The sequence below is a fragment of the Pseudorca crassidens genome, chromosome 7, assembly GCF_039906515.1.
Source record: "Pseudorca crassidens isolate mPseCra1 chromosome 7, mPseCra1.hap1, whole genome shotgun sequence".
NCBI lineage: Eukaryota > Metazoa > Chordata > Mammalia > Artiodactyla > Delphinidae > Pseudorca > Pseudorca crassidens.
The window spans coordinates 55,840,344-55,866,635 of NC_090302.1; the positions used below are offsets into that span (position 1 = coordinate 55,840,344).

At 41.9% G+C, this 26,292-nt stretch overlaps 1 protein-coding gene and 1 non-coding gene across 5 annotated transcripts in view; both read left to right on the forward strand.

Moving 5' to 3' along the window:
* Positions 1 to 26,292, forward strand: part of PDCD1LG2 (programmed cell death 1 ligand 2) — a 117,074-nt gene that overhangs the window by 65,902 nt on the left and 24,880 nt on the right. For 3 of the 4 annotated variants that reach the window (XM_067744312.1, XM_067744313.1, XM_067744311.1), the window contains exons 5-6: positions 2,435 to 2,572; positions 7,170 to 7,219. In XM_067744312.1, the coding sequence (XP_067600413.1) occupies positions 2,435 to 2,572; positions 7,170 to 7,219 (188 nt within the window). Of the gene's footprint in view, positions 1 to 2,434; positions 2,573 to 7,169; positions 7,220 to 16,756; positions 22,259 to 26,292 lie in introns of those variants that run through there. The other variant, XM_067744314.1, reaches the window with a different exon arrangement.
* Positions 23,501 to 23,607, forward strand: LOC137228492 (U6 spliceosomal RNA). Its single transcript, XR_010945281.1, has one exon. It is a non-coding gene; the product is annotated as a U6 spliceosomal RNA (small nuclear RNA).

Consider the following 26,292-nt stretch of genomic DNA (forward strand, 5'->3'; position numbering starts at 1 on the left):
CTCAAATAAAGCAGGAGTATATTTCTCTCTGATGTCACAGTCAGAGATAGAAGGTGGTTCAGAGCAGGTAGGTCACTATATTCCATAAAGTTATTCAATAATCCAGGTTCTTTCCATCTTGTTGCTCTGGCACTCTCCAGGATGTTACCCCTGCTGAATTGTCAAAGCTGGGTCACTGCCACATTCATGTTTCAGCCTTCAGAAAGGAAAAGAGACACATTCAGTGTTTGAAGGCCAAGACTCAAAAGACCCATTCTCTAGTCCTGAACTTAGTTCACGTGGCTGGCCACACCTAACTGCAGGGGAGGCTTAGAAATGTAGTCTCAGAGAAGCCATGTGTCCACCTAATCCCTAGCTAATACTAGAGAAGAAATGGAGAATGGATTTAAGGGATAAGCAGCAGTCTGCCACAAGGTAACTAATGACAAGGAAGATTGGGCAAGGTAGACTAGATAGACAGATGGTCAATTCAGCCCAACAGATCCTTATTGACACCTTTCATGTAGCTGGCACCTGGCTCTATAGGGGATTCAGAGATGACTTAGAGAAAATCTTTGCACTTCAGATACTTACAATCTAAGCAGACTGATGTCCTGTTGGATGTTCAATGTTAGAAAGTCTTCAGGAATAAGTAGAGTTTGTGTGTGGAAGGAACTATGAGGGAACCTGCCCAGGACAAGGGTTTGCATAAAGGCACTGAAGTAGGGGCCTCTCGTGTTGTGGGGACAGTGAGAACTCTTTGACTTATGGTGCTACATGTAGCAAGTGCTTAATCAGCATTTCCTAGAAGATATTAATTACTATGGGTTATGTATGGTAAGGGAGGTTAACTAGACGTATTGTGGTGATCAGTCACAGTATATACAAATATCAAATCATTATGTTGTATACCTAAAACTAATATAACGTTATATGACAATTATACCTCAATTAAAATTTTTATATATGGATTATCCAGTGTGTAGATGAACCAGACTTCGTAATGCTTTTTATTTTTCTTAATGTTCACCACAAACTTAGGATAGAGACAAATATCTGTGGGGCCTGAGCTTTGGATCAGACAGATCTAGGTTTGCAATCCTGGCTTCGTCACTTACTTAGCAGTGATGACCTTATAGATAATTTAGCATCTCAGAGCCTTACTTCCTCAACTGTAAAACGAAGGCCTCACATCAAATGATATCTGATCCCTCCTCAGCTAAAACTGTCTGTGATTCTCAGACAGCCCTATGATAGGGGAGGGGGAGGGCAGTTGGCAGGACTGAGCCCTTCCTCATGAGCAGTTTTGCCAGGTTTTTCCTGGACCAGGCTGTTATGTTCTTTTTTCTCTTTTGGCCACGCCGCACAGCTTGTGGGATTTTAGCTCCCCAACCAGGGATTGAACCTGGGGCCCTCAGCAGTGAGAGCGCACACTCCTAACCACTGGGCCTCCAGGGAATTCCCTATGTTTATTCTTTATGAGTTACTCCATGAGGCAAAATTCAGCCTTTTGGAAAGGGCACAGTTTACCCTGGATACCCTTCCATCTCCCTACAGTGGACGCCCCTCCAGGCCTGCCCTTTGTCAGTCTGGGGCCCTCATTCTAACCAGAGCTCTCCTTTACAAGTCTTTCCCCCAACCTCCAAAATTACTCTTCTCATCCACCTCTCTACTAGTTCATCTTTTCCTCACTGTCAGACCTTGATTAGCTGAGACAAGGAAAAGGGCTAGTTGTAGTGATTCATGCTAAGGTATGATATTCTAGTTTTTTCAAAAGGATCCTGTTAATCCTGGAGATTGAATAACTGATGGTAAAAATTCTAAGCACCATGAGTGCTTACCAGTGGAGTGAGGAGACATATTCGGGCTGAGGGACTATCCTACTGGGAAAAGAGAGATGATGAAGGAGGAGAGAAGGAGAGAGAGAGAGAAAGAAGGGAAAGAAAGAAGAAAAAAGGAAGGAAGGAAGGAAAGAAGGGAGGAAGGGAGAAAGAAAGAAGGAAGGAAGGAAGAAAGAAAGAAAGGAATGAAAGAAAAAGAAGAAAGAAAGAAGGAAGGAAGACATAATATGATAGGTGTATCAGAATGATGAAAAGCATGGGATCTGGAACCAGGCAGCCTGGATTATATCTCAGCTATGTCACTTACTGTATAACTTTGGGAAAGGCCTCTGTGCCTCACTTCCTTCATCAGTAAAATGAGGGTCATAGTAAAGCCTGTCTCATAGGATGGTTGTGAGGAGTAAAAGAGCGAATACATACAACATTCATATACATACAGCATTCATATATATACAGCATTCATATACATACAGCATTCATAGGACAGTACCTGGCATGGAGTAAATGCTCAGTGCAAGTTGGCCATGTTGGTTATAACCCAGTCATTTGGCCAACTTGTTGGTTTACCTCTAAGCTAACATGTAATGGGATTCTGGTGCTTTTCTTTCCTCCAGGTGATCTGGAATCCCCCGAGATCCGTCCATCTTCACTGCTTCATATTTTCATCCTCTCCTTCATCATTGCTTTAATGTTCATAGCCACAATGATAGTCCTAAGAAAACGGCTCTGCCAAAAGTTTTATTCTGGAAAAGGTAAGTGAGTTTCATTCATGGTAACTGAGTGGACTGGGTATCTGCAGTGTGAGGCTCTGCTTGGCCTCACTGGCCTACAGCTGCCCAGCTTCAAATTCAGTCCACGCAGGGCTTATGAATTGCTTTGGGCTTTTCCTGATGATTTTTCCCCCGGAAAAAAAATGGCTCCAGTCTTCAGTGAGCTGGAATCTTTACACTGAATATTTTTAAAGGAATGTTTTGTTCCTGTGGCCGAAATTGTTTGCTGTGATCTTTGAGCCAAGAAAATGTCATTAGCCTCGTGAGATCAGTGTTATTTTCGCAATACAGATGAGTATGTGGTCAGAGTTCACTCGTGGGAGGATGCCAGGATCCTTTATGAGGATTCCTTTAGTTCTCATTCCTCCTTTCTCCATTCTGGGTCTGCGCTGGGCTGAGCCCTCCTCCTTCCCACAAGAATCTGAATCTTCTGGTTGGGTAAGGAAAGGAAAAAAGTATGAGGCCATCTGGGGGTAGGGAAAGCACATGATTGGTGGTACCCTGAGGTCTTTCAGCAGCTCCCTCCTCACCCTGTCACATGCTTACCAACCCATTCCTATTCTATTGTGACAGCTGGGACAGAGGATGCCTGTGGCCTTTGAGCCCATGCCAGAATACCTGCAGGCCTATCTGGTGCTTTCTAAAACTATTCCTTTGTCAGCACCCAGTGAGCTCCTCCCAAGATCTAAACATGGCCTATAGCAAAGGAAAATGCATCTGGGAGTAATTCAGTAGGAATTTGGAATGGTCACTATTTGAGAATTGGGGGGCTTTTAGGTGATTGTTATCCTACGTCTACAGTCTAACTTCTATAGTCTCATCTGCCGTGAAATATGGTCATAATTTTTCCTTTGACCTATGTGTGCATTAGCTTGGGTATTAACCACAAAACCCTCTACTATGGAATCCAGCATCCAAGAACTATTGTTAAAAGAAAGAGGGGGGTTGGGAAGGAAGGAAGAAGGGAAGAAGGGAGGGAGGAAAGGAGGAAAAATGGGGTGGGGAGAGAGAGAGAGAGGGGATAGAAGTGGAGGGGAAGGGCAATTCACCATAAAGGAGGAATTACAGGGTCTTGCCCCAAAGAATTTTGACTAAACAGAATCACTTCTGCAAATCTATGATCTCAGAGAGTCATGACAGATGCAGCTCATCAAAATCTTACCTTCTGCATTCTTTCATTACCTCCCTCATACGTACCTCTCACAAACAACTTTATAACCAAGGTCCCAGACGTGGGACCTGAGAGCCCATTAGTCACCTCAGAAATGAGCAGCAGAGTCTTCTGTCCCTACTCTCTTTGGGAAAATGAAATGGAGCAACATTCCTTAAAGATAGAGCAGAAAAAAGAAATCCTCCCCTCATCCCCCATCCCAATCTCAAGAGTAAGTGAAGCTATCAGTAGCTTCAAGCTGGGTGCAAGTCTCAGGCACCAACTGGAGTGGGAGAGATTTGTTACTAATAAGAGGTAAGTGAATACATTTTCAAATGATTCCTTTTCTGTTTTTAATGAACCAGAGTGAAATCACCGTTGCCTATGTAATAACCCCCCTCTCTAACTCTTGTGCTTTGGGATCTGCTTTCTTGCAAGGGAGTAAACAGATACACGTGTGGAAATGCATCTGCCATGTAGACAAACTCATGTCACAGAAGAAGCTTGAGAAGTTCTGGTACTCTGGATAGAGCTTCAAACCAGTGACAGAAGCTAGGTCTGGACCTGGTGCTCCCACATATTGGTTCTATGATCTTGTACGAATCACTCAACTTCTTTGAGGTGTTTTTCCCATCTGATGCAGGAAGCAATATGAGAACAACATTTTCCAGCTTATTGATCCAACCTCACTGCCACGACTGTGGTTCAACCTGGACTAGGGCAGAACCCTCCTACTTGTCTCCCTCCACCCACTCCTGCCTCCAATGTGGTCTATTTTCAATTTAGCTAGAACAGGCATTTAAATTCTCAAATCTACCATGTCTTCTCTGCTCACACCTCTTCCATGGCTTCTCACTGCTCGGTGGGTGAAATCCCAACAAATCCCTGGTCCTATGACTCACATCTCGGCTTTGTACCCTCGTTTTCCAAGCTCTAGCCATGCAGAATTGTCTGGTCCACAGAGATATCTCATTCTTGCAATTCTGAGTTTTCTCATATAATATTCACTCTTTCTAAAATACTTTCTTTTCTTTGTCCACCTGAGTTGGAGTCATCCTTTGAATCTTAGCTAAGCTGTCACTTCATCAAGCCTTCCCTGATTCTACTCCCACCCCTGACTCTACTCCCCACGACACCCATTACTTCAAATCCCCTTGTTAGATATTTCCATAGCACCTACTTCTCATTTCAATGCACTCAGCACACATTACATACTTACGGCCTGTTTTAATAGCTTGGGCTATAAATGGAATTGCATCCCTTTTAATTTTCCAAATCCTCAAGTACCCACCTGCCTACCTCAGCAAGAAGTCCAGTGTCTCCCTCTTACAGTATGTACTTCCCCACCTCCCACAGACTGTCACAAGGCTTGCTTAGCCCCCGGGGTCAGTGCTGCTTCAAAACAGGCAGGAAGGCTACTGGGGAGCTAGGTCAGTTCACCAGAGGGCACTGGTTTTGAGCTGCAGCTGTTTCTACTGCCGTGCAACATCTCTGTTCCCTCTGGGTATCTCTGTCCACCACACAAAGGTACCCTTGCCAGTCCAGATCCCCACACAGACCAGAGTGATGCAGGATGGCAACTCTTCTGGCTCCCCTCACACGTTCTGCCATTGCTCCTAAAGCAAGATTCTCATGGGCTGGTGTGGCAGAAGGGGCTTCCTGCCTTAACAGCAGCTGTGCCCAGCCAGCCTCTTCTGCGCTCAGCCTTTGCATTGAGCCTGCGACATCAGTCCTAACTGCCTTATCTTGAGTTCCTCTTGGCGACATTGCTGTCCCAAACTTCTAAATCTATCAGAGTAAAATAAACAGGTCCACCCAGAAGGCTCTTTGGCTCCTAAATAGATTTACCCACCTATGTCTCAGCAACCAGCTCTGCACACCAAGGTGTATAGGGAGGCTGTTGACAGTCCATACAGGGTTCTGTTTACCATCTCCACTTAAGAGGAACCATTCAATAGTTTACGGCTGCAGGGTGACTTGCTGGGTTCCAGAAAAGAAGTTGGCCTTCTATTACAAAAACAATGTCAAGTTCTGCTTCATCTGCTAATCTTTAAATTTCCTGAGTTCAGGGACTGTGTTTCTCTTATTCATCAGTATATGTCCAGTGTCTAAAACATTACCTGGCATATATAGACGTTAAACAAAATTTTAGACATTTAACCTCCCATGTGCAGATATGTATGCTAACCTGCTCTGTACAATGTAGCCATATGTCGTTATTTAAATTAAATAAAAATTCAAGTCCCTGGTCATATTTTAAGTGCTCGCATATTGTAGGTGTTCAATAGCCACATGTGGCTAGTAGCTACTCTGTGGGATAGAGCAGTATTTCCAATTTCTACTGGATTCAATATAATATGATATTTCAATAAATATATATTTCAACAAATATGATCATTAAAAAACAAAACATATTAAAAGAATTTCTATAAAAGTTTCTAAATGTTTATACTTGATTTTTATATCTATCTCATCATAGACTGTTAACAATCAGTTCACCCACTGGTACCAGCCCATGGACCACATTTTGAGTGGCACTGCCCTAAAAGACTGAGCCAGGACTTTGCAGGGATTTAAACCAAAGGCCAAATATGCTGGCTAATGCTTGCATGAGAACCACAGAGAATGGCAGCACTGACCTCAGGCATTAGAGACCTTCACTCAATCTCCAACATTCAAGGGCAATTTCTATAGGCTAACCATTGGGCTCCTTTCAAATACAAACACTCTTGGAGGAGATTGCCGTGTGGGATAGAAGCCCTCTAAGTCCAGGCCAAGGTCAGGATGGTTATGAGGGAGTTACAAAGAATCTGATGTACAGAGCAAAAGCAGAATTAGGGATGGATTGAGTTCAGGAGCCCAGGCAACTGTAGGACATGGGCATCAAGCCCTGGAAGAAAATCAGAGTGGGAGGGAACATGTGAAATCAGCGGTTGAGAAAGAGATGAAACCAGGGAAACAGTGGTCAGCAGCGTCCCATCATGTGAACTTGTGCTTCTGCCCCAGGAATTACTTTGAACAGGTATGTCATTTATACCTTAGAGTAAATTAATTGATCAGACCATCTGCTCTGTTTAGGGAAGACAGGAAGGAAGTGGTATTCAGGACTAAAGCAGAACAGGGAGAGATAATTTCGGAGACATTTCCTGGGCTGAATACCCAAATTAGCAGCCCCTCAGCCTCTGAGTACCTGGGGGCCAGAGGCAGACAACAGAATAGGAAGTAAGTGGGGGCCTTCTTTCTTCACAATTTTCTCCTAAGAGTATGGTTTTTCGTCGTATTCAGCCTGAGGTCTCAAACCACGGTGGACATTTGGACTTCTATATGTGGATTTATTTGAAGTTACTTTTTGTTCTGCCATTGTTTAGCCTATAAACAGAACTATTTCCTCGTTAATCTTAACCCATCCCTGGATTTTTTCTTTTTCAGGCACAACAAAAAGATATGTCACCACGGTAAGGAGGGAAGTGGACAGAGCTGTAAGTAATCATGATTTTTCTTTTCTTTTTCACCCCCTTTCCTCTCCCAGCGTGAATTAAGAAATAACCTCTATTAATGCACCAAGGGCAACTGAATAGTTTAGGCTCGTGCAGAATCTTCCTGTTAAGTGGCATTTTTAGCCCGTTTTTCTTGCAACCCTGTGTTGTTCCATACCTTTCTTGGAGAACAAGATGGTGTCTTGTATAGCCACAGAACAACTCTGTAGCCTTTCGTCTGTCTGTATTCCTAAGCACCCCTAGAAAATAAGGCACAGGACATCTGGGCTCACAAAATTAGATGCATGGTTAAATTTAACAGTAAGGAGAAGATATTCAACTGTGGCACAATCAACAGCTGATGTTTTTGCAACAGTTGTTAAGTACACTGTTGGGGGCTGTGTGTCAGGGGCATTGCTGGGGATGTAGAAGTATGTCATGAGGTTGACAGGCATGGAGCTGGACTTTGTGGAAGAGAGAGGATGTGATCTGGAGGTTAGGAGAAGTAGGATTGCTGAAATCATTCAGGCTCATTGGATGAAAAGCTTAGACCCTGGGGAAGTGGTGTGTTGGGGACCAAAAGGCCTGGGTCTCATTGTAAAATGGGTATTTCTGGCTTTCTTGGGAAAGCTGCCTTTCCCTGAAATCTAGGGATCACATGGTGTGACACACAAGTTTATGAGTCACCAAAATAATGATAGGCAATTCATAGAAATTTCTAAATAACTATGTATCGGCTAGTCAGAATATTCAGAACTGTTCATTTTCAAATTCTGTTGAATATATCCCCAAAATTCCAGAGGGACCAATTGTGAAAATAACCCTAGAAAACCTTCAGATACCAGGGTCTGTGTCTGGCTTATGCATCAGACATGGCAGCTTAGAAGCACAAAATGAAACTTAAAAGAATGAAATGAAAAGAGGCTCCTGCACCCTCCCTGTCTCCACCACTTCCCTGAAAGCGATTCTTGAAACTACATCCTGTGACTGTATACGCATCCCTGGGCACAGCACCAGGAAAGAATTGCAGCTTAGGCCGGACTGTTACCCTGAGCTTTTCTGAATCAGCAACAAGATTTTCTTGACTCAGAAAACTTTCAGATCAACACTGGCAGGCCTGATAGAAACATTCATTTCTTGAGAAACAAAAATCCTATATTCCTATAAATTGATCTGCTTGGCCTACATGTGAGTTTCCATGGGAGAGGCCCAAAATTTGTCTGAATTTCACGAGGTCAGAGTGTATAAGCGACTCCTTCAATGGCTCAGCATAAGGAAGAAAGCATAGTGGAAGTCCTGAGCACAGAGGTAATAAACTCAGGTGCCTACTAGGGCCAGGAAGGAGATGAAATGAGTAAACACTGTCTAGTATAACCTGATAGGGAGTGGGGGAGGGATTTCAACAAATTGGAGAGTATATTCCATGTCAATTTAGTACTAGCCTAACATTGCCTGAGAAGATGGAAATCCATATTTTTATATAAAAACAACCTAATTACTAAATGCTGGCTGAAAGTATTTCAAATACCAAACAAACTAAATAAAATGTGCCCGTAGGCTAATTGAGCCTGTCAATGACCAGTTTTCAAGCTCTTTCATAGAGAGAAAATATTGTCAGGAAAGAGCCTAGGATCTGAGTAATGAAGGCAGAAACACCTATTTGGAGAACTGAACACTCAAAGGCTTGCTGCCAACCTAAATGTCTATCCTATGGCCTGCCACATGGTCTGCATGTTGCACTGTTATGAAGTGACTTCTTTGGATTAACAGTGTATCACAGTCATTTTTAACCAGTACAGCTCCTTATAAACAGAAAAATTTCAAACCCTCTTTTAATGGTGTCTGAAATTCAAAATAGAGTAACTATCTTGATCAAAAATCAAGTTAAAGAAATGGGACTAATTCCCTCCTCCCCCTGCCTGGCCCCCCGCCCCTCCACAATTATATATAGTCACAGTCTCTACCTTTTAACCTGGAGGAAGGGAGAGTCAGGGAGGTGAGAGAGTGATGCTTCTCCTCTTTCTCCCTCACCCCTCCTTGGCACTTACCTGAGAATATGTGGTACAGTGTAAATAAGTCAGGACCACTTAGATATACATCATAGAAGACACACATAGGAATGTACACGGTACTATTACTTATAATAGCAACAAATTAGAAATAATCAAATATGAATCAATAGGAGAAAAGATGAATAGGAAGACTAGACAGTAATTAAAATGAAAGCACCAAAACTAGATGTATTTTTGAGATGAATAAATCTGAACAATATAATTTGGAGAGGTAATATGCTTCTCAACCTGAGAAGCATATTACCAATGACAGAGAGTTTAAAAACATGCAAATAGGGCTTCCCTGGTGGCGCAGTGGTTGAGAGTCCGCCTGCCAATGCAGGGGACACGGGTTCATGCCCCAGTCCAGGAAGATCCCGCATTCTGTGGAGCGGCTGGGCCCGTGAGCCATGGCCGCTGAGCCTGTGCGTCCGGAGCCTGTGCTCCGCAACGGGAGAGGCCACAGCAGTGAGAGGCCCGCGTACCGCAAAAAAAACAAACAAACAAACAAAAAAAAACACATGCAAACAACCCCTAAGTAGTGTTTATGGGAAACAGTCATGTGATATAAAAGTACAAAAATAGTATGGAAGTGATAAACATCAAATTTAACCTCAAACTGGGTAGTGGTTATACAGATGTTCGTTACATTATTCTCTATATTTTATGCCTGAAATATTTATTTTTATAAAAAAAGAGGTCACAATTAAAATTCAAGACATTTAGATTTAAGTTTTTCTGTGAGCTAGCTACACAACCTTAGGTAAGATCTGCCCCCTCTCTGTGCTTCAGTTTTGTCAACTGTAAATTGAGAAAGTTGGACCAGATCCAGAAGGGCAAACAGGCCTCATGTCAGGTGCAGGGAATGCCTAGAGTAGAGATAAGGATGGTTTGGGAGACTATTTCTAGATGGAAAGTGTGGTGATTGATGAATGAATAATGTCTGCCTTGGGTGTGGGGTGGGAAAAGTCATGGTCCTTGACAATATATTAAAAAAAAAAAAAATTACGCATTTATCTGTATTTCCATTCATCTTTGTCATGTACATACATACATGACATTATTTTGTGTTCTACATGTTTTAGTTGCATTCAGAGTTATTTTCAGATTGATCCAAGTCTTTGTAATCATGTTTAGAGCTGCATAAAATGTAGAACTTGACTGATGATCACTAGTGATGAAGTATTAAAGGAACAAATTACTCATTTTTACTTAGCATAATGTTTTATGGTTTTGTCAAGACAAATACCAATGTGTTAGATTTTCAGTAGATGCTTTTTAATTTCCTCCCTAAAAAGTTGTTCATCAGTTATTAACTCTTTATTTAGAATGGATTTAATGCTTTGGATAATATCCCCTGGGAAGAAGAGGGAGCCAGACATGGAGATACTGATTTGAGAAATAGGAAGAGGCTAGGTCTGGGGCCCAGTGTTTGGACAGCCAAGAAAACTTGGCACGTGTTGTTGGGGGTGAGGGGTACTTCAGGCTTCTCCAGAGAAACAGAACACAGAACCGCTAGGAGACCAAAAAGTATGAAATCTGTAGGGCAGGCTGGCAGGCTGGGAACGCAGGTAAAAGCTGAAGGTGCAATGTTGAGTCCCAGATCTATAGGTCAGGCCAGCAGGCTGGGGACTCAGGTAGGATTTCTACATTACAGTATTGAGGCAGAATTCCTTCTTCTCTGAGAAACCTCAGTTGTTGCTCTCAAGGTCTTCAACTGTTTGAATGAGGCTCATCCACATTATGGAAGGTAATCTGCTTTATTTAAAGTCAGTGGACGGTAGGGACTTCCCTGGCGGTCCAAGTGGTTAAAGACTTTGTCTTCCAATGCAGGGGGTGTGGGTTTGATCCCAGGGAGCTAAGGTCCCACATGCCTTAGGGCCAAAAAACCCAAAACATAAAAACAGAAGCGATATTGCAACAAATTCAATAAAGACCTTAAAAATGGTCCACATCAGGGGTTCCCTGGTGGCACAGTGGTTGAGAGTCCGCCTGCCGATGCAGGGGACGTGGGTTCGTGCCCCGGTCCGGGAAGATCCCACATGCCACGGAGCGGCTGGGCCCGTGAGCCGTGGCCACTGAGCCTGCATGTCCGGAGCCTGTGCTCTGCAACGGGAGAGGCCACAACAGTGAGAGGCCCGCGTATCGCAAAAAAAAAAAATTGGTCTACATCAAAAAAATCTTAAAAAAAAAAAGAAGTCAGTTGACGGTAAATGTTAATCACATCTACAAAACACCTTCACAGCAACATGTAGACTAACATTTCACCAAACTGGGCACATTAGTCTAGGCAAATTGACATATAAAATTAACCATCATGGCATCAGGAGTTGAGGGGAACATTTTGCCTGGAATAAGTCAAGTTATCAGACCTCTCAGAGCCTTTAAAAATAGAAGTATGTGGCCATCTATTTTCTGGTCATTGGAGTTGTCCAAATGACCAGGGCTCTGTCTAATACCTGCTCATCCATGTAGCTGTCACCCCAGATTTTCATGCAGACTAACTATTTAGGGTTTTTTGTATATTTCAGCAGGAGTTTTTTCTCAGCTCACTGCCTCTCAACCTTTCAGCAACAAAAGAACATCTGTGGCATCAGACTCTGCCACTTTATGTATTTTGAAATAAAGAATATCTGAGTAGATCTAGAGGGGGAAAGAAAAACAAACTTGTAGTCAAATGTTACTTGATAAAATCAAACTACAGTTTTTGGAAATTACTTCTCAGTAAAATGAAGAGATTACATGAAATAGATTTGACTTATCTAATATCTTGTTTCCTTACCAACTCCCAGTGAGACATTTTAAAATGTACAGATAGCTTTGGAAAGTCCCCTTGAGTGGAGCCGGCATACTCTGTGAGGTCCGATTCCCCCTACACTGTTTTCATCATCATGCCAGTCTCCTGTCTCTAGACTAGATCTAAACTCCTTTGCATGGCTTTTCAGGGCATCCTTCTCCCTCTCCTGTTCCCATGCCAAGCTCATTCCTACCTCTGTGCCTTTGCTCATGTTGTATCTTCTGCCTGGAATGCCCTCCCCATTCCTTCTTGCTGACCCAAATTCAAACTTCTTGCAGGATCTATCTTAATATAGAATAATAATTAGCATTATTATTGTTATAATGCCAGACCACTGTTCTAAACACTTTAGAGGTACTAACATTTAATCCTCACGGTAGCCCTATGAGGTATATACTTCCCCCCGCCATCTCCAATCTTAGAGATGAGGAGATACTTGTGCAAGGCCATATGGCTAGTAAATACAAGGTCCAGTAAATGGACCCATGTATCCCAGTCCAGAGCCCACGCCTATACACTACACTGTACTCCCTTTCTTAATCTGTAAGACTCTCTCCCCCAACTCACCCATCTTTCTTTTTCCCTCTGCATTGTACACACAGTCTGTACTACTCTTAAGCACATGGTCACAGCATTATTTTCTGGCCGCTTCCAAGTGTACATATTTTATGTCTACTTAGTCAATGCAATGAAGTGAGATATTACTGTTAATGAAAGTATTGGGTATTTGGTGTTTGTTTTATTGTCCATTTGTCAGTACTTCTTTTAGTTTATTCTGTGATAAATTTAAAGAAGGTGACTGATATGGACCAAATTTGGCTCACTAATAAAACATCTTGTTTTAGTTGAGTTTTCCAGCTCAAAAGAGAATAACTTATCATGATTTCTAGAACATCTGTAGTACTTTTAGTAGGCATCTATTAATGAGAATCAACCACAGTTAACACTCTACTATCCTACCTCTTTACCTAGTTTACCTATCTTTTTGTTGTATCAACAAAAAAAAAGGTAGGTAAACTACAGCCAGGGGTCAAATACCCTCTTGTTTTTATAAACAAAATTTTTATTGAATTTTTATTGAAACTTAACCATGCTCATTGTTTTCATATTGTCACCCTCCCCCAAATTTCACACCCCTTCCTCTGCTTCTGATGGCAGAGTTGAATAATTGCAACAGAGACCGTATAGCCCATAAAGTTTAAATTTTTTATAATCTGGCCCTTTACAGAAGACGTTTGCTGACCCCTGACCTAGAGGCTCTTCCAGGCTTTGCACCTCCTCCCACCTCGATGTACTTTTCCTGTACTAAGAGACCTAAGGCCACCCCCACTCTTACCTCAGCTTCATGAAGTCTGAAGACAGAGCACACCGGGAAGTGCTTAGGCCCAGCCAGTTCGGGGCTGTCACTCTCCCACACGCATTCTCTGTCACCCCAACTCTGCCTCACCCCCAAAACTACCCCTGTGGGGACAGTGTTAGGTTCCAGGCTTTCCAGGAGCCATCCTGGGCCCTCACATTCTTACTCAGCATCACCTCGGGAGATGAAGTCTTGGGACTTGCTCTTGCCCTTTCCATTTGTGGAAGTTCTTCTTGCAGCTAACTTTACTCACGTGATGCTGTTCAGGCCCATGGCTTCTTGCTATTATGCAGGCAACCAAGCTGTCAAGCAGTATAACTTGAGGAGTGGATTCTGATACCATAGATATGTATCATGCTTCCTTTAAAAAAAAAAAAAGAGTTATTCTAGTCATCAAACCATGCTTTCTTAGAGCTTCCAGACCATGTAGCCTGACTTCTCCACTTTAGAGATGGTGAGACTGGGGCTAAGGGATGTTAAGTGACTTTCTTGATGAAATAATGACAAAAAATAAATAAATAAAAGATCTTGTGATCCCCAGTATAACACTATTTATTCATTCATTCGCTCTAAAACATGTACTGTGTCTGCTATTTGAAAGACTCTGTGTCAGGTAGGCCATGTGAGAATTATAAGGATGAATTAAGCACATGAGTCATCCAAGAGTCTTACAATGAAGTATTGGAGATGAGGTACTCAAAACCCTGTTCTCATTGCCATAGTTTGGGTTAAAATTAAAATAAAAGAGGCCAGCTTTCTATATATTCCCTAGTAATTGATCCAATCTCTACATTTTGTTTTATTTTGTTTTTTTACTTGAGTCTCTTGTCTTCCCCCTAAGAACTTCCACCTGAGAACTGACCACAACCTTGGCATTCCATCATGGCACCATGGATGTGTCTCCTTTCCCCCTTCCTACTCCAGTGGTTCCCAATCTTTTTTTATAAGCCTTTAAAAAGGAGATATTAGAAAGAAAATCTATATATACTGAGTAGGAAAAGTTTGAGTCGTCTTCCTATGTTCCTCCTTTACTCTCACACTACTATCACACTCAAACACATCTGACACCAGATGTGTGGAGGTTTTCCCCACACCAAGCAATTCTCTGCCTCACCAGGTGAGTGTCCTACAATTTAACTCAATTCTAACACTATCTACCTGGCGATAGCATGAGATCCCACAGGTTAAGGGCTCAGTCCCACAAGACTGCTCCCACCCTACTTCAGATGCCAATCATGAATTCAGGTTGTCACCTGTACTTCTGACCAATCAGCTATAAATCTGAGATTCTCATGCCCTTCTCCTTGGGTTCAACTAATTTGCTAGAGCCATTCACAGAGCTCAGGAAAATAGTATACTTAGGTTTACCAGTTCATTACAAAAGGATATGATAATGCATACAGATGAACATCCAGGCGGAAGAAATGTGTAGGGCAAAGTGCTTGGGAAGGGGCACACACGGCTTCCATGCTCTCTCCATGTGCCACTCGCCCAGCCCCTCCACATGTTCACCAATCCAGAAACTCTTCAAAGCCCTTCCTTTGGGGATTTTTAATGGCATGATGAATCATTAACTCCGTTTTTAGCCCCTCTCCCCTCTCTGCAGAATAGGGGGTGGCGCTGAAAATTCCAAACTTCTAATTATGGCTTGGTCTTTCTGGTGACCAGCACCCATCCAGCAGCCCACCAAGAGTCACCTCACTAGACCAAAAGACACTGCTACCACCCAGGAAAGTCCAAGGGATTTAGGAGGTCTGTATCAGGAACCAGGACCAAATATTAGAAGAAAAGATGCTCTTAGTGCTCTTACCACTTAGGAAATTACAAAGGTTTTAGGAACTCTGTGCCAGGAATTGGGGGCCGAGACCAATATATATATTTTCTATTATCTTACAAAAGTAGATTAAAACAGTGGCAGAATTGGGATAGAGGATATAAAGACCCTTCCATAGGTCCCTGCAAAGACTTCCAAGGTACCTCGTGCTTCTTGGAACATATTTGGAAAATCATGTAATAGAAGTGATCTTCTATGATCACTTTATTCTGAAGCCCACCTTATTTATCTGGCCACAGAATCCCCAGAAATGCCCACCCCACATCATGCTTCCTTTCCACACAGAGCACAGCTGTCCCAGGGAGGGAGAAGGGGCTGGGGGCATCAGGAATGGCCTCACTCACCAGTGCTCATAGATTTTTACTGGTGTGAGAAGTCTCTGTGTTTTTTATGGTTCTCTATGGCTTACAAGAGGTACACATAATGCACAAAAGTTCAGAGATGGGGGGAAGAATATCACTTTGGGCTGGGGATAATCAGGGAGGAGGAAAAGTTTCATGGAGGAGGTGACATTTGAGCCAGGCAGAAACAGAAATAGCAGACTATTCTAGATAGAGGGGACACGGGAGGGAAGGCAGAGAGACCGGAAGACGTGAGGCATCTGAAGGAGAAGGCATGTGATCCTCATTTGGCAAGAGCCAGGTATGGGATAAGGGGAAAGATTGTTGGGGGCCATATCGTGAGTCATGAATTCTGGGCAAAGGAGATTATATTTTACTCACCAGGCGTGGGTGCCTTGGTCAGGTCTCAGCAGGAGACAGAGGGCACATACAGAGGGGTAACTGAAGCAAGTTTACAAGTTTTTACTCTTTACAAAGACATGAGCAGGATGAGGGGAAACCAGTGAGGGATATTAGGCATCCTGAGACTAAAAGAGCAGGGACCAGTGACTGAGCCTCAGCCTGAAGGGGAAAGGGGAGGGAGCAGTTACCAGAACACTGGTGAAAACAGCAACAGGAAAGGGCTGCCCCCTGGAGCTGTGGGCTTTAACGGAGGAATAAAACTGACCTGCAAACTGTCCAGAAGGTGGCTGAGGAAGAGATACTCCAACCTCACCCTCCTATCACCGATGCAATCTCCTTTCTCCCCTGAACTGAGGGAATGGAAACCAGAGGGAAGAAAGGCCAGTGAAGCAATCCTGGGGTATGAACAGGACAGAGCAGGGTGGAGAGAGCATCTACATGAACAAACAGGAATATCTGGCACAATCGGAATTCTAAAAGGTCTGAATAGGGAAGCCCCAAGAACTTTGCTCCAGTATTGCTGAGCTGACTACAGGCCAGAGTACGGAGGAGAGAAGCCTCTTGCCACAGGTCTGGAGAGAAAGGCTGAAGATTTGGACTAGGGCAATGATCGAGGGGGTGGAAAGAAAGATTTAAGCCATGCTGCCTTTTGAGCGTTTTTTTCTAACTCCAGTTTTCTCACTCCAATCTGATTTTGAGAGGTTATGTATTTTCTAGTCAGAAAAACGATTTTCCTATTTGTGGACTTTTCTCCCCAGATTTGAATCTGTGGCCTGATGAGCTGGAGTGACCTGATGGGACATCCTCAAGAAACTTCTAGACTCTGAACAAGAATCCCTTGGCCTGCAGATCTTGTTGTGTGCACTTTTCAAATGCCTTTGTGTGAGCCAGCACTTTAATCTGGAGACTGCAGCAAGACTAGGCAGCACCTGCCAAGGTGTACTTACAGAAGTCAGGCAGCCACCCCTCCACTGATCCGGGCTCTCACTCCTGCAGCCCGTGGCTCCAATTACACACTACTGCAGTTTAGAAAAAGACCACACCGGATGCTGGACCCCAGTGAGTGTCCTCAGGCTCTTTGTTGCTTCTGGACGGGAAACAAAAGGAATTATTTCCCCCTAAGTTTCCAAAGTGATTTCCAGAAGCAGAGACCAGTGGAAATTTCCAGTTACAGAAGTGGACAGATTGCCAGTAGAGATACTTTTATCTGTAGTTTCCTCTGGTTACTGGACAAGCCTATTGAGACTGCGAGCTCACAGACAGGGCTTTATACAAAGTCAAACCATAATTGACATGTTTTATGACTTACAGGAATCTTGAAAGCATCTGAGTTGTTCTAATGAAGTATTTAAGCATTTAAGTACACAGAGTGGTCAACTACAAATTGTGGAAAAAAGCCATTAAGTATTATTGTGAGGTCTGAATCACAAAGCATTGGTTTTAACCTGTAATGGCACCATATTGAATGGTGCTTTTTTTTTTTTTTAATTACATCCTTCCTTCAAAAAATTCTGTCTCCTTAACCTCAGAAGCCAATGATACACATTTTAAATTTTGGCATGCTAATATGCTACTTCTGCAAAGATTTCAGATGAGTAGCCATGATGATCAAAGCTCCAGACTAAGTCTCCTTTCCTAGCCCTCTATATGACTTTAAACTTAACCTTTCAGTGGCTCAGTTTCTAGGTCTGTGATATGGTGATACTCACAAGCTGAGGCCTTTGATGTCAGCACTAGAAATCCTGTGAGATCCCATTATGGGTGTGTCAAGGAGGAGGGTAACTGGACATGGTGACATCGGGCTAATCACGTTAAATTTGGTCTTTGTGCTGGGACCACAAAGCTCAGGACATTAATTGACCCCTAAACTATCCAAATGTAAACGTTATCAAGCATAACAGATGGATGAGTGGGCCTGAAGCAAACTCTTTAACTGGTGTACAGACTAATTTTAGGTTTATGGGAATGAAGGGGTGTGAAAGTGAGTAACACACAAATAATATAACATCTCAGTTTCTTCTATAGACATCAAAGAATGCCGTTGAAGAATAAAACTCAATTGTTTATTCTTCAGCGTGTTCTGATGTCCTACTTTTGGCTAAGTGATTTCCTCAGGGCCCATCCAGGTCAGTAGGTTTAATGTTCCGTCAGGCCAGTTGGCTCCCATAGGTTTAAAAGCCTTTGAGGCACACTCGGATGCCCTCTTCAGAAGGGCAGGGTCCCATGGTTTGGTCTGGGGTCCCTGCTGGAGAAGCAGCACCTCCTAAGGCTGCAGAGATCAGAGCAGGCAGGCAAGGCCTTCTCCCTGAAGAAGCAAGTCTCTCCATCCTGGGCCCCACCTCCCCACAGATGTGTTGGCTGGCATGCTGCATCCTTGGGTGGTAATATTTAACTCTATTAGGAACCCGGTGGCATAATGATTTCTGTCAAAATACCACCATCTTTAGTCCTAGATTGGGGCTATTTTCTAAAATACCAAATAGGGACAGGGCTGCCTACCTCCAATACCCCAAAATTCAGCGTTCTTTGGGGAAGAAGACCATTAGGCATTGTGTCCTAGCAGGAGGAACGTTCTACACTACAGCCTACAGTCATAATGTCTAACATTTACCAAGTACTTACTACATGCCCGATATTGTTTAGCGTTCTATACATGTCATTGGAATGCGTTCTCTCAAAACCCTCTGAAAAAGGCACTATTTATGTCTCCATTTTAAAGATAAGGAAACTGAGGCACAGAGAAGAAATTTGGTTAAGGCTGCCTGTTTAGTTTGGAAGGGATAGAGCTAGGGCAGTGAAACCATATTCATTATACCCCACCATGTGTCCTGATTTCCTACCCGATGGGACTTTAAGGTGGGATTTTACTGGTTACATACACCATGTGGTCTTTTTTTGCTGGCCTAGGATTAATTTCACTCTTACTTTTTCCAAAGAGGCACTACAGGAGGGTGGGTGGAGAAGAGGCTCTGACATGAGAGATTCCAACTCCGACTCAACTATATATGAATCATACAACTTTGCATGTATCATTTGATCTCTCTAACCATCCGTTTCCTTATCTAAAAGATGAATACAGTCGTCCCTTGGTATCTGCAGGGGATTGGCTCCAGGACCCCCTCAGATACCAAGTCTGTGGATGTTCAAGTCCCTTATATAAAATAGTGCTGTATTTTTGTATAACCTATGCACATCCTCCCACATATTTTAAATCATCTCCAGATTACTTATAATACCCAGTGAATGTAAATGCTTAAGTGAATAGCTGTAAATACAAAGTAAATGCTATGTAATAGTTGCTGGTACATGGCAAATTCAAGTTATGCTTTTTGGAACTTCCTTCAATTTTTTTTTCTAATATTTTCAGTCCTCAGTTGGTTGACTTCCTAGATGTGGAACCTGTGGATATGAGGGGCCAGCTGTAATATAAGAAAGGTTGTTAACATCTTCCTTTATCAGGCACTTAGCTTATACAGCACATGGTAAATACCTGTTAAATAACAAGTATCATTGGTAATCCCTGATGTACCAGCCACTATTTCTTGCCAAACAGGCAGTGTCGTGACACTATTAAGCTAATCTGTCTGCAGGATATTTCTCCTGAATCCTAGCCCTAAGGGAGAAGTGAGTTATGCTCCAAGGATTTCCAGCCAAGGGGTTTTTTGTCCCCAGGCTCTTCTGTACGTGCCGAATTCTCCAGCTAAGTCAGAGGGCTCACCAGTTCTCCAGTATGCCTTGTGCTGTCCCCTTCACCTGGAACATCTCCTTTCTGGGACCTCAATTCTCCCTTGCAAAACCCTATCTGTCCGTCAGATGCCAGCTCTGCCAGTGAATATTTTCTGTTTTTCTCCAGTTGAATATGAGCTCTCTTTACTCTGGGCAGAGCAGTGTTTTCTTTGTCCCTCTCTAAAGCAGTTATCTTTTTCAGTTTTGAATCATGAGGATTTGAGCACATTTTATATCTTCCCCTTAGACTATAAGCTCCTGGAGGACAAGGAGAGAGTGAGATTTTGTCATTTCTGCAGCATCTTTTATGTGATAGATGCCTCATGCATGATTGGCTCTGAGACTCATTATAATATTAGAGAAAATGGCTGCACTTAACATTCTTACTTATTATGACCTTACTATGATTGGCTGAAAAGTATATTATGGCAATCCTCAAAACAAAAGAGCTAGATGAGTTCTAAGTCTTTTTTTGAAAAAGTACCTTCTACAAAGAAAGCAAAAATAGCATTTGGGAGAGTTTGAGGAATTGAGAAAGATCAAACAAACAAAAATCACCTATGATCTCATCATCCAAGCACAAGTATTTTCATTTTTGTTGTTGACCTTTGCTCTTTGTCCAGACATGTACATAATTTTGGCTATTGTTGTTAGCATGTCATTTTCTGTCCTTTTTTTCAAATTTGTCGCTGTGTATAAGTTCACAGCTATGTGGCTGACTAGTCTTCCTAATTATTTTTAATGGCTGCATGGCTTACAGATCCATGATGAACTGGAACTGGGCCCAAACTCCACTTATCACCTGATCACTCTAAACCCCTATTTTGACCACTGGTCCACAGTGGTATTTGGGATTCCTAAGAATTAGTGTCATTTCAGAGCAGTGTTTTGGAATTCCTGAAAAGTTTGGGTATTTCCATTTCCCCCAGTGCACAGACCCCTTAGTAAATGACTTTACATTCCTTTGGGGATGGCTTGGAGGAGGATCTATGCCAATTATTTGCGACATTGTTGCACAGTCCTTTCTTAAGGGATCCCATTCTCCTCTTCATCCAGGAGCTTCAGATCTGGCCATCATGAGGTTAATTGTTTATCATTATAGATAACTTTCAAGCCATGTGCCAGACATTGTTCTATTTGCTTTACACGTATCACCTCATTTAAACTTCACAATTCAATGAAATAGAGACAATTAATGTCTCTATTTTACCCGCAAGCAAACTAAAGCCCAGTGAAATCAAACAAATTGCTCATGTCACGTAGCAGAGCAAGATCTTAAAGATTCTGCAAGCCAGCCATGGTCCTAGACCTGTAACACAGTCAAGCTCTCATCGTGTGGTATTTTGTAATTACATATGTGTTTGGTTTTCTCCAAAAGCCTGCATTGTACCTAGGAACAGGAACTGGATTTTTATTCATTTATGTAGTCCCAGAACCCAATACAATAATTGGCACATAGAAGATACTTGACAAATACTGTGGAATTGAATTGAAGGCAAATGCATGGAATCTAGGAAAGAGAGGCCAATGTGGAAAAGTGTGATGGTGAATCCCAAGCACATCCAGCGGAAAGGGGTCCCCGTCCCTCCAGCACATGCATTGCTACCACCTGTCTGGTCTATCCCTCCAGTGGTGATGGATGCATCCGATTCACATAGCTTGATGACATCAGCCATTAAAATCATCCCAGCCACCTTCCCCCCTTCCTACCCCATCCTGATTCTCTGGTTACTGAGCAAACTGATTATAATTTGACTTTTCATATAGATTCTGTATGGGAATAGAATGTTCTGAAGCAATTTCTGATCTGCACATTAGTAGTATTTCTTATTATAGAAAAGTCCTAGGAATTTGGTTAGCATGATCCAGTTTTTTAGTCTGATTCTGAGTGTCCTGACAAAATCAATTTTCTGGACCTTTAAGGTAAGACCTTGGTGATGCCAATAAGAAATTTTTTTCTGTAAGGATGCTTATGCTGGTCATCAGCTGCATCTTGTCTATAACTGTGTATTCTCAAAAGCAGGCTCCACTTAGGAGAAGAAACTCAAAGACAGCAGCATGTTTTCTGCTCATTTCTGTTTGTTCTATAAAAATAGAATTCCGTTTTAAAGCAGAACAGCTGCAAGAAGTACAGAGGAAGCAACTAATGCCTGAAATTTTGTGTTGTGCAGATTGAAGTGGAATATAATCAGGCTGCTGGTCAAATCAGGCAACATGCCAGTGTCTCAGTTCTCCTTGCTTTAAAATTCAAAAAATGAAAGGCTCAAACTTACAGGTCATTTAAAATTTAAATCAAAGCAAAACTTAAGTGGGCCTTTTAAATCATTACATTGGCAAAAGCTTTTTAAATTTATAACGCATAATGCTCCAGAACACGTTAAATTCATAGCCTCATAAGTTGTTAGTGGTCATATAAATCAGTACAAATGTTTTTGGAAGGTTATTTGTCTATAGAACAGAGGTCTTACAGTTTGTCATACCATTTGTTCGAGGAATTCTACAGTATGTAAATCTACTCTAATCTGAGAAAATAGCCAAAAAATATAGAAAAAGTTATAGACGTGGAGAGGTTCATCGTAAATATAAATATATATTTTTTTAAAAGCTTTGCCATAACACTGAAAGAAAAAAGAAACATACAAAATTCTATACTTGCTTAGATTACTCTTAAGTTTTAAAAAAATGAACTCAAAAAAAAAAGTGCTTGGATATATAGCAAGAATCATGTCAAGATTCATACTTTTACCCAAAAATACCATTCCAAGGATCTTCTTAAAGGAAATCCATAGACTAAAGTGAAATAGGTATTATATGAAAAAGTACATTACAGTGTTATCTATGGCCCCAAACTGGAACTAATCTGTCAAACAAAACAGAAGTGAATTAGTCATAGTGATTGGTATTTGCATTACAGACTAAATAGTAATCTAGTCATAAAAATGACAGTTATAAAGATTATATAGGAATATGAAATAATTATATATATATATATTTTTTGGTACGCGGACCTCTCACTGTTGTGGCCTCTCCCGTTGCGGAGCACAGGCTCTGGACGCGCAGGCTCAGCGGCCATGGCTTACAGGCCTAGCCGCTCCGCGGCACGTGGGATCTTTCCGGACCAGGGCACGAACCCGTGTCCTCTGCGTCGGCAGGCGGACTCTCAACCACTGCACCACCAGGGAAGCCCATATGATATAATTTTAAGTAGAAAAATAGTTTCTATACAGTGAGCACTTACCATGAGCCTGTCACTATGTTGCTCATTTTATACACATTATCTCTTTTCGTGCTGACAGAACCTGAAGAGTAGGTAGAGTGCTATCCTCAGCGACAGAAGAAAATTGAGACAAAGTTGCTTAGTAATTTTCCCTAGTTCACAGAGTTCATACAGCAGGTATTCAAACCTAAGCTAACTGATATCAAAGCCATTTCTCCTTATCCAACATGCTATAAAAGCCCTAGACACCTGAAGATAATAAGCAAACGTTAATATAAAATATATATGGAGAGAGAGAGAAAAAAATCAGAGTGGAGCAATGGTGTGGGTGGTCTTATAATAACTGGTTCCTTTCTATTACAATGTTAAGTCCAAACAAACAAACAAAAAAGTAAATAAATAAAATTTTAAAAGTGAGAATGATACAAAAGGCTGGAAAGAAGTATACTAAAGTATTAATAGGGTTTTGTTAAAGAGGTAGGGTTTGGTGTAATTTCCCCCTTTTCTCTATTTTACAAGATTTTTTGGTAATGTATAGTACTTTTGTAAAATATTTTAAGTGCTCACTTCAGCAGCACATATGCTAAAATTGGAAAGATTCAGAGAAGGTTAGCATGGCCCCTGCACATGGATGACACACAATTTCATGAAACATTTCATATATAGATCGATATCAATATATATCGATATATATCTATATGTCCTCTGTGATATGGAATCCAGAGCTCTGTAAAGCTTATTGATCATTGAAACACTGTGATGTTCAGAAACAGCAGTGGTATTCCTGGCAGTATAAGTGTTATTAGGAATACAGTATATCTGTCATTCCTTTCAAAAATTCTGTGGGTTAATTTCCACAGAATCCTTTTTTATTTTTAAAGGTTTGAGAAGAAAATCTAAAAGCTCATGTTCCTTCCTTCTTTTTCTTCCTTCCTCACCTTTGCTTTCTTCACTGTAAAATTAGTATGGTGATAACAGTAACCTGCTCTGTTGATGTGATGAGTATATGGGCAATTTTTATTTTCATTATATTCTTCCTGTGTTTGAAAGGTTTTGAAAAACATATTTAACAATTTTAACCTAAAAAATAATCTTTAAACTTAATTTTTTTAATTATTAAATTTAAATTAAATTCAAAAGATTTTTTAATATTTTGAAATTTTAGAAATTCAGTGTTTATTGAAAATCAAAATGTGGCACAAATACCAAGTATAACGGTATTTTGGGAAAAATTCTTATATGCGCTACTCGTGTTTTTCCTCTTTCTGGTACATGCTTTCACCTGTGTTTTAAAGAGACTCTAAAGAGAAACTAAAAGGAAAGTTTACTAAGTGAAAGTTTGAGCAGGTTCTGGGGTTGCCACCATACTGCCTGCTTCATTGAATGTCACATGGGCCTCTGCACACAATGCATGACTGGGCTGTGACAGAGCACATGACACACATGTGACAGGACGGGCTGCTCACGTCCTTTCCAAATAATGCTCTGGGGAGTAGTCCTCAAGAACCGCTCTCCTAAAAGCAGAAAATTCAGGGGTGGGGAGCAAGAGGGGTCTTCCCAAAAACACAAAAACTTTTCTGAGTGTTCTAAAAATGAAGAGAAGGAAGGAACAGTGAGTACTAGATGTTAAAATGTGACATTTGAAAGCTGTTAGGAAAAATGCCAGGCTGACAGTCTCCAGCTATATCCCCCAGAGTCAAAATGAAAAGTGCAAACCCAGGCTGACAGAGGCCCTACTTTTCTGAGTGTTCATCGGTGAGATGGGGAATTCATCGGACTACCCGGAAAGCATCTCCTCCCTTTCTGAGCTGCTGAGCATTAAGGTTTAATCCCCAGGATCTATCAGATTCTGTCTTGGAAGTTTGAACCCCAGTCAGCATTGTATGAGATGTTGTGAGAGATACAAAGTCTATATTAGGTATGCTTCACCCTGGGGAATTTATAGGAAGTGGGAGGAATACATCACACACAGGAAAAGTTATGTAAAAAACAAGGCCACGTAAAATTGTCTTTTTAATTTTTAAAAAAATTTTATTGGAGTATAGTTTGCTTTACAATGTTGTATTAGTTTCTGCTGTACGGCAAAGTGAATCAGCTATGTGTATACATATATCCCCTCTTTTTTAGATTTCCTTCCCATTTAGGTCACCACAGAGCACTGAGTAGAGTTCCCTGTGCTATACAGCAAGTTCTCATTAGTTATCTATTTTATACATAGTAGTGTATATATGTCAATTCCAATCTCCCAATTCATCCCACCCCCACTCCCCCCTTGATATCCATAAGTTTGTTCTCTACATCTGTGTCTATTTCTGCTTTGCAGATAAGTTCATCTATACCATTTTTCTAGATTCCACATATAAGCAATATTATATGATATTTGTTTTTCTCTTTCTGACGTACTTCACTCTGTAATGAGTGGAACAGATCATAAGACAAAGGAATTCAGAGTGGGTGTAGGAATTCAGAGCTCCCATGGGAGGGAGAAGAACAAGAGACCGGGGTGGGGGGCGGTGATGAGGAATGCACAGGGCCTGGAGGATTTTCCATGATGGGTAGGGAGTAGCTAAGTCATGGGGGCAGGGATGATATTAAAAAACCACCAACTTGCTCAGCAGTGGCCCTGGCTGATCAGAATGGATACTGGTCCAAATGCTGGAAAACATCCTGGAAGCTCCTTGCTGAGCCAGGAGTTACTTCTGTAGTTGTTAGATTGTGGGAATATCAGGGGGTTCCTGGAGGAGCAGGGAGTCCTGGGACATGGCCAGGGTGGTGCTGGGGCACTCAGCGTGCTTGAGGCAGTGGCTATTTTCTATTCAGTTCTATCCACTACAATCATGCAACCATACCTGTGAGTATCTGCTGAAAATCAGCCTTGAATGAGGGCAAATGGTATAACAAGAACATTTACAACTTGCTTTTGCATATGGTATTTCATTTGATCTACCTATCTCTCAGCCTATCTGTCTATCTACCCATCTGTCTAACTAGCCATCTATCTGTGTCTCTCTGTCTGTGAAACCAAACTCAGTGTCCCTGGGTGCTGGACACTTAGCTAGGTACCAAGTTGAGGAGCCTGTCCAGAGTTGCAGTTGTCACATGGGCCTTTCATTTATTTTACCACTGATTTAGTGTAAGCACTGTACTAGGCACTAGGGATACAGAGGTAGTAGAACATCATCCCTGTCCTCAAGGGGCTTGCAGGTCACAGAAACCCCCTTTCGAACCTTTTACACAGGTGATAACGTATGCAAAAAGAAGAGATGTCACAAGATGATTAAAATGGGGAAAGCAGCGTGGATATGTGTGGGTGGAGCAGCCCATGAAGGGCCTTTACCCTGGTGATGATGC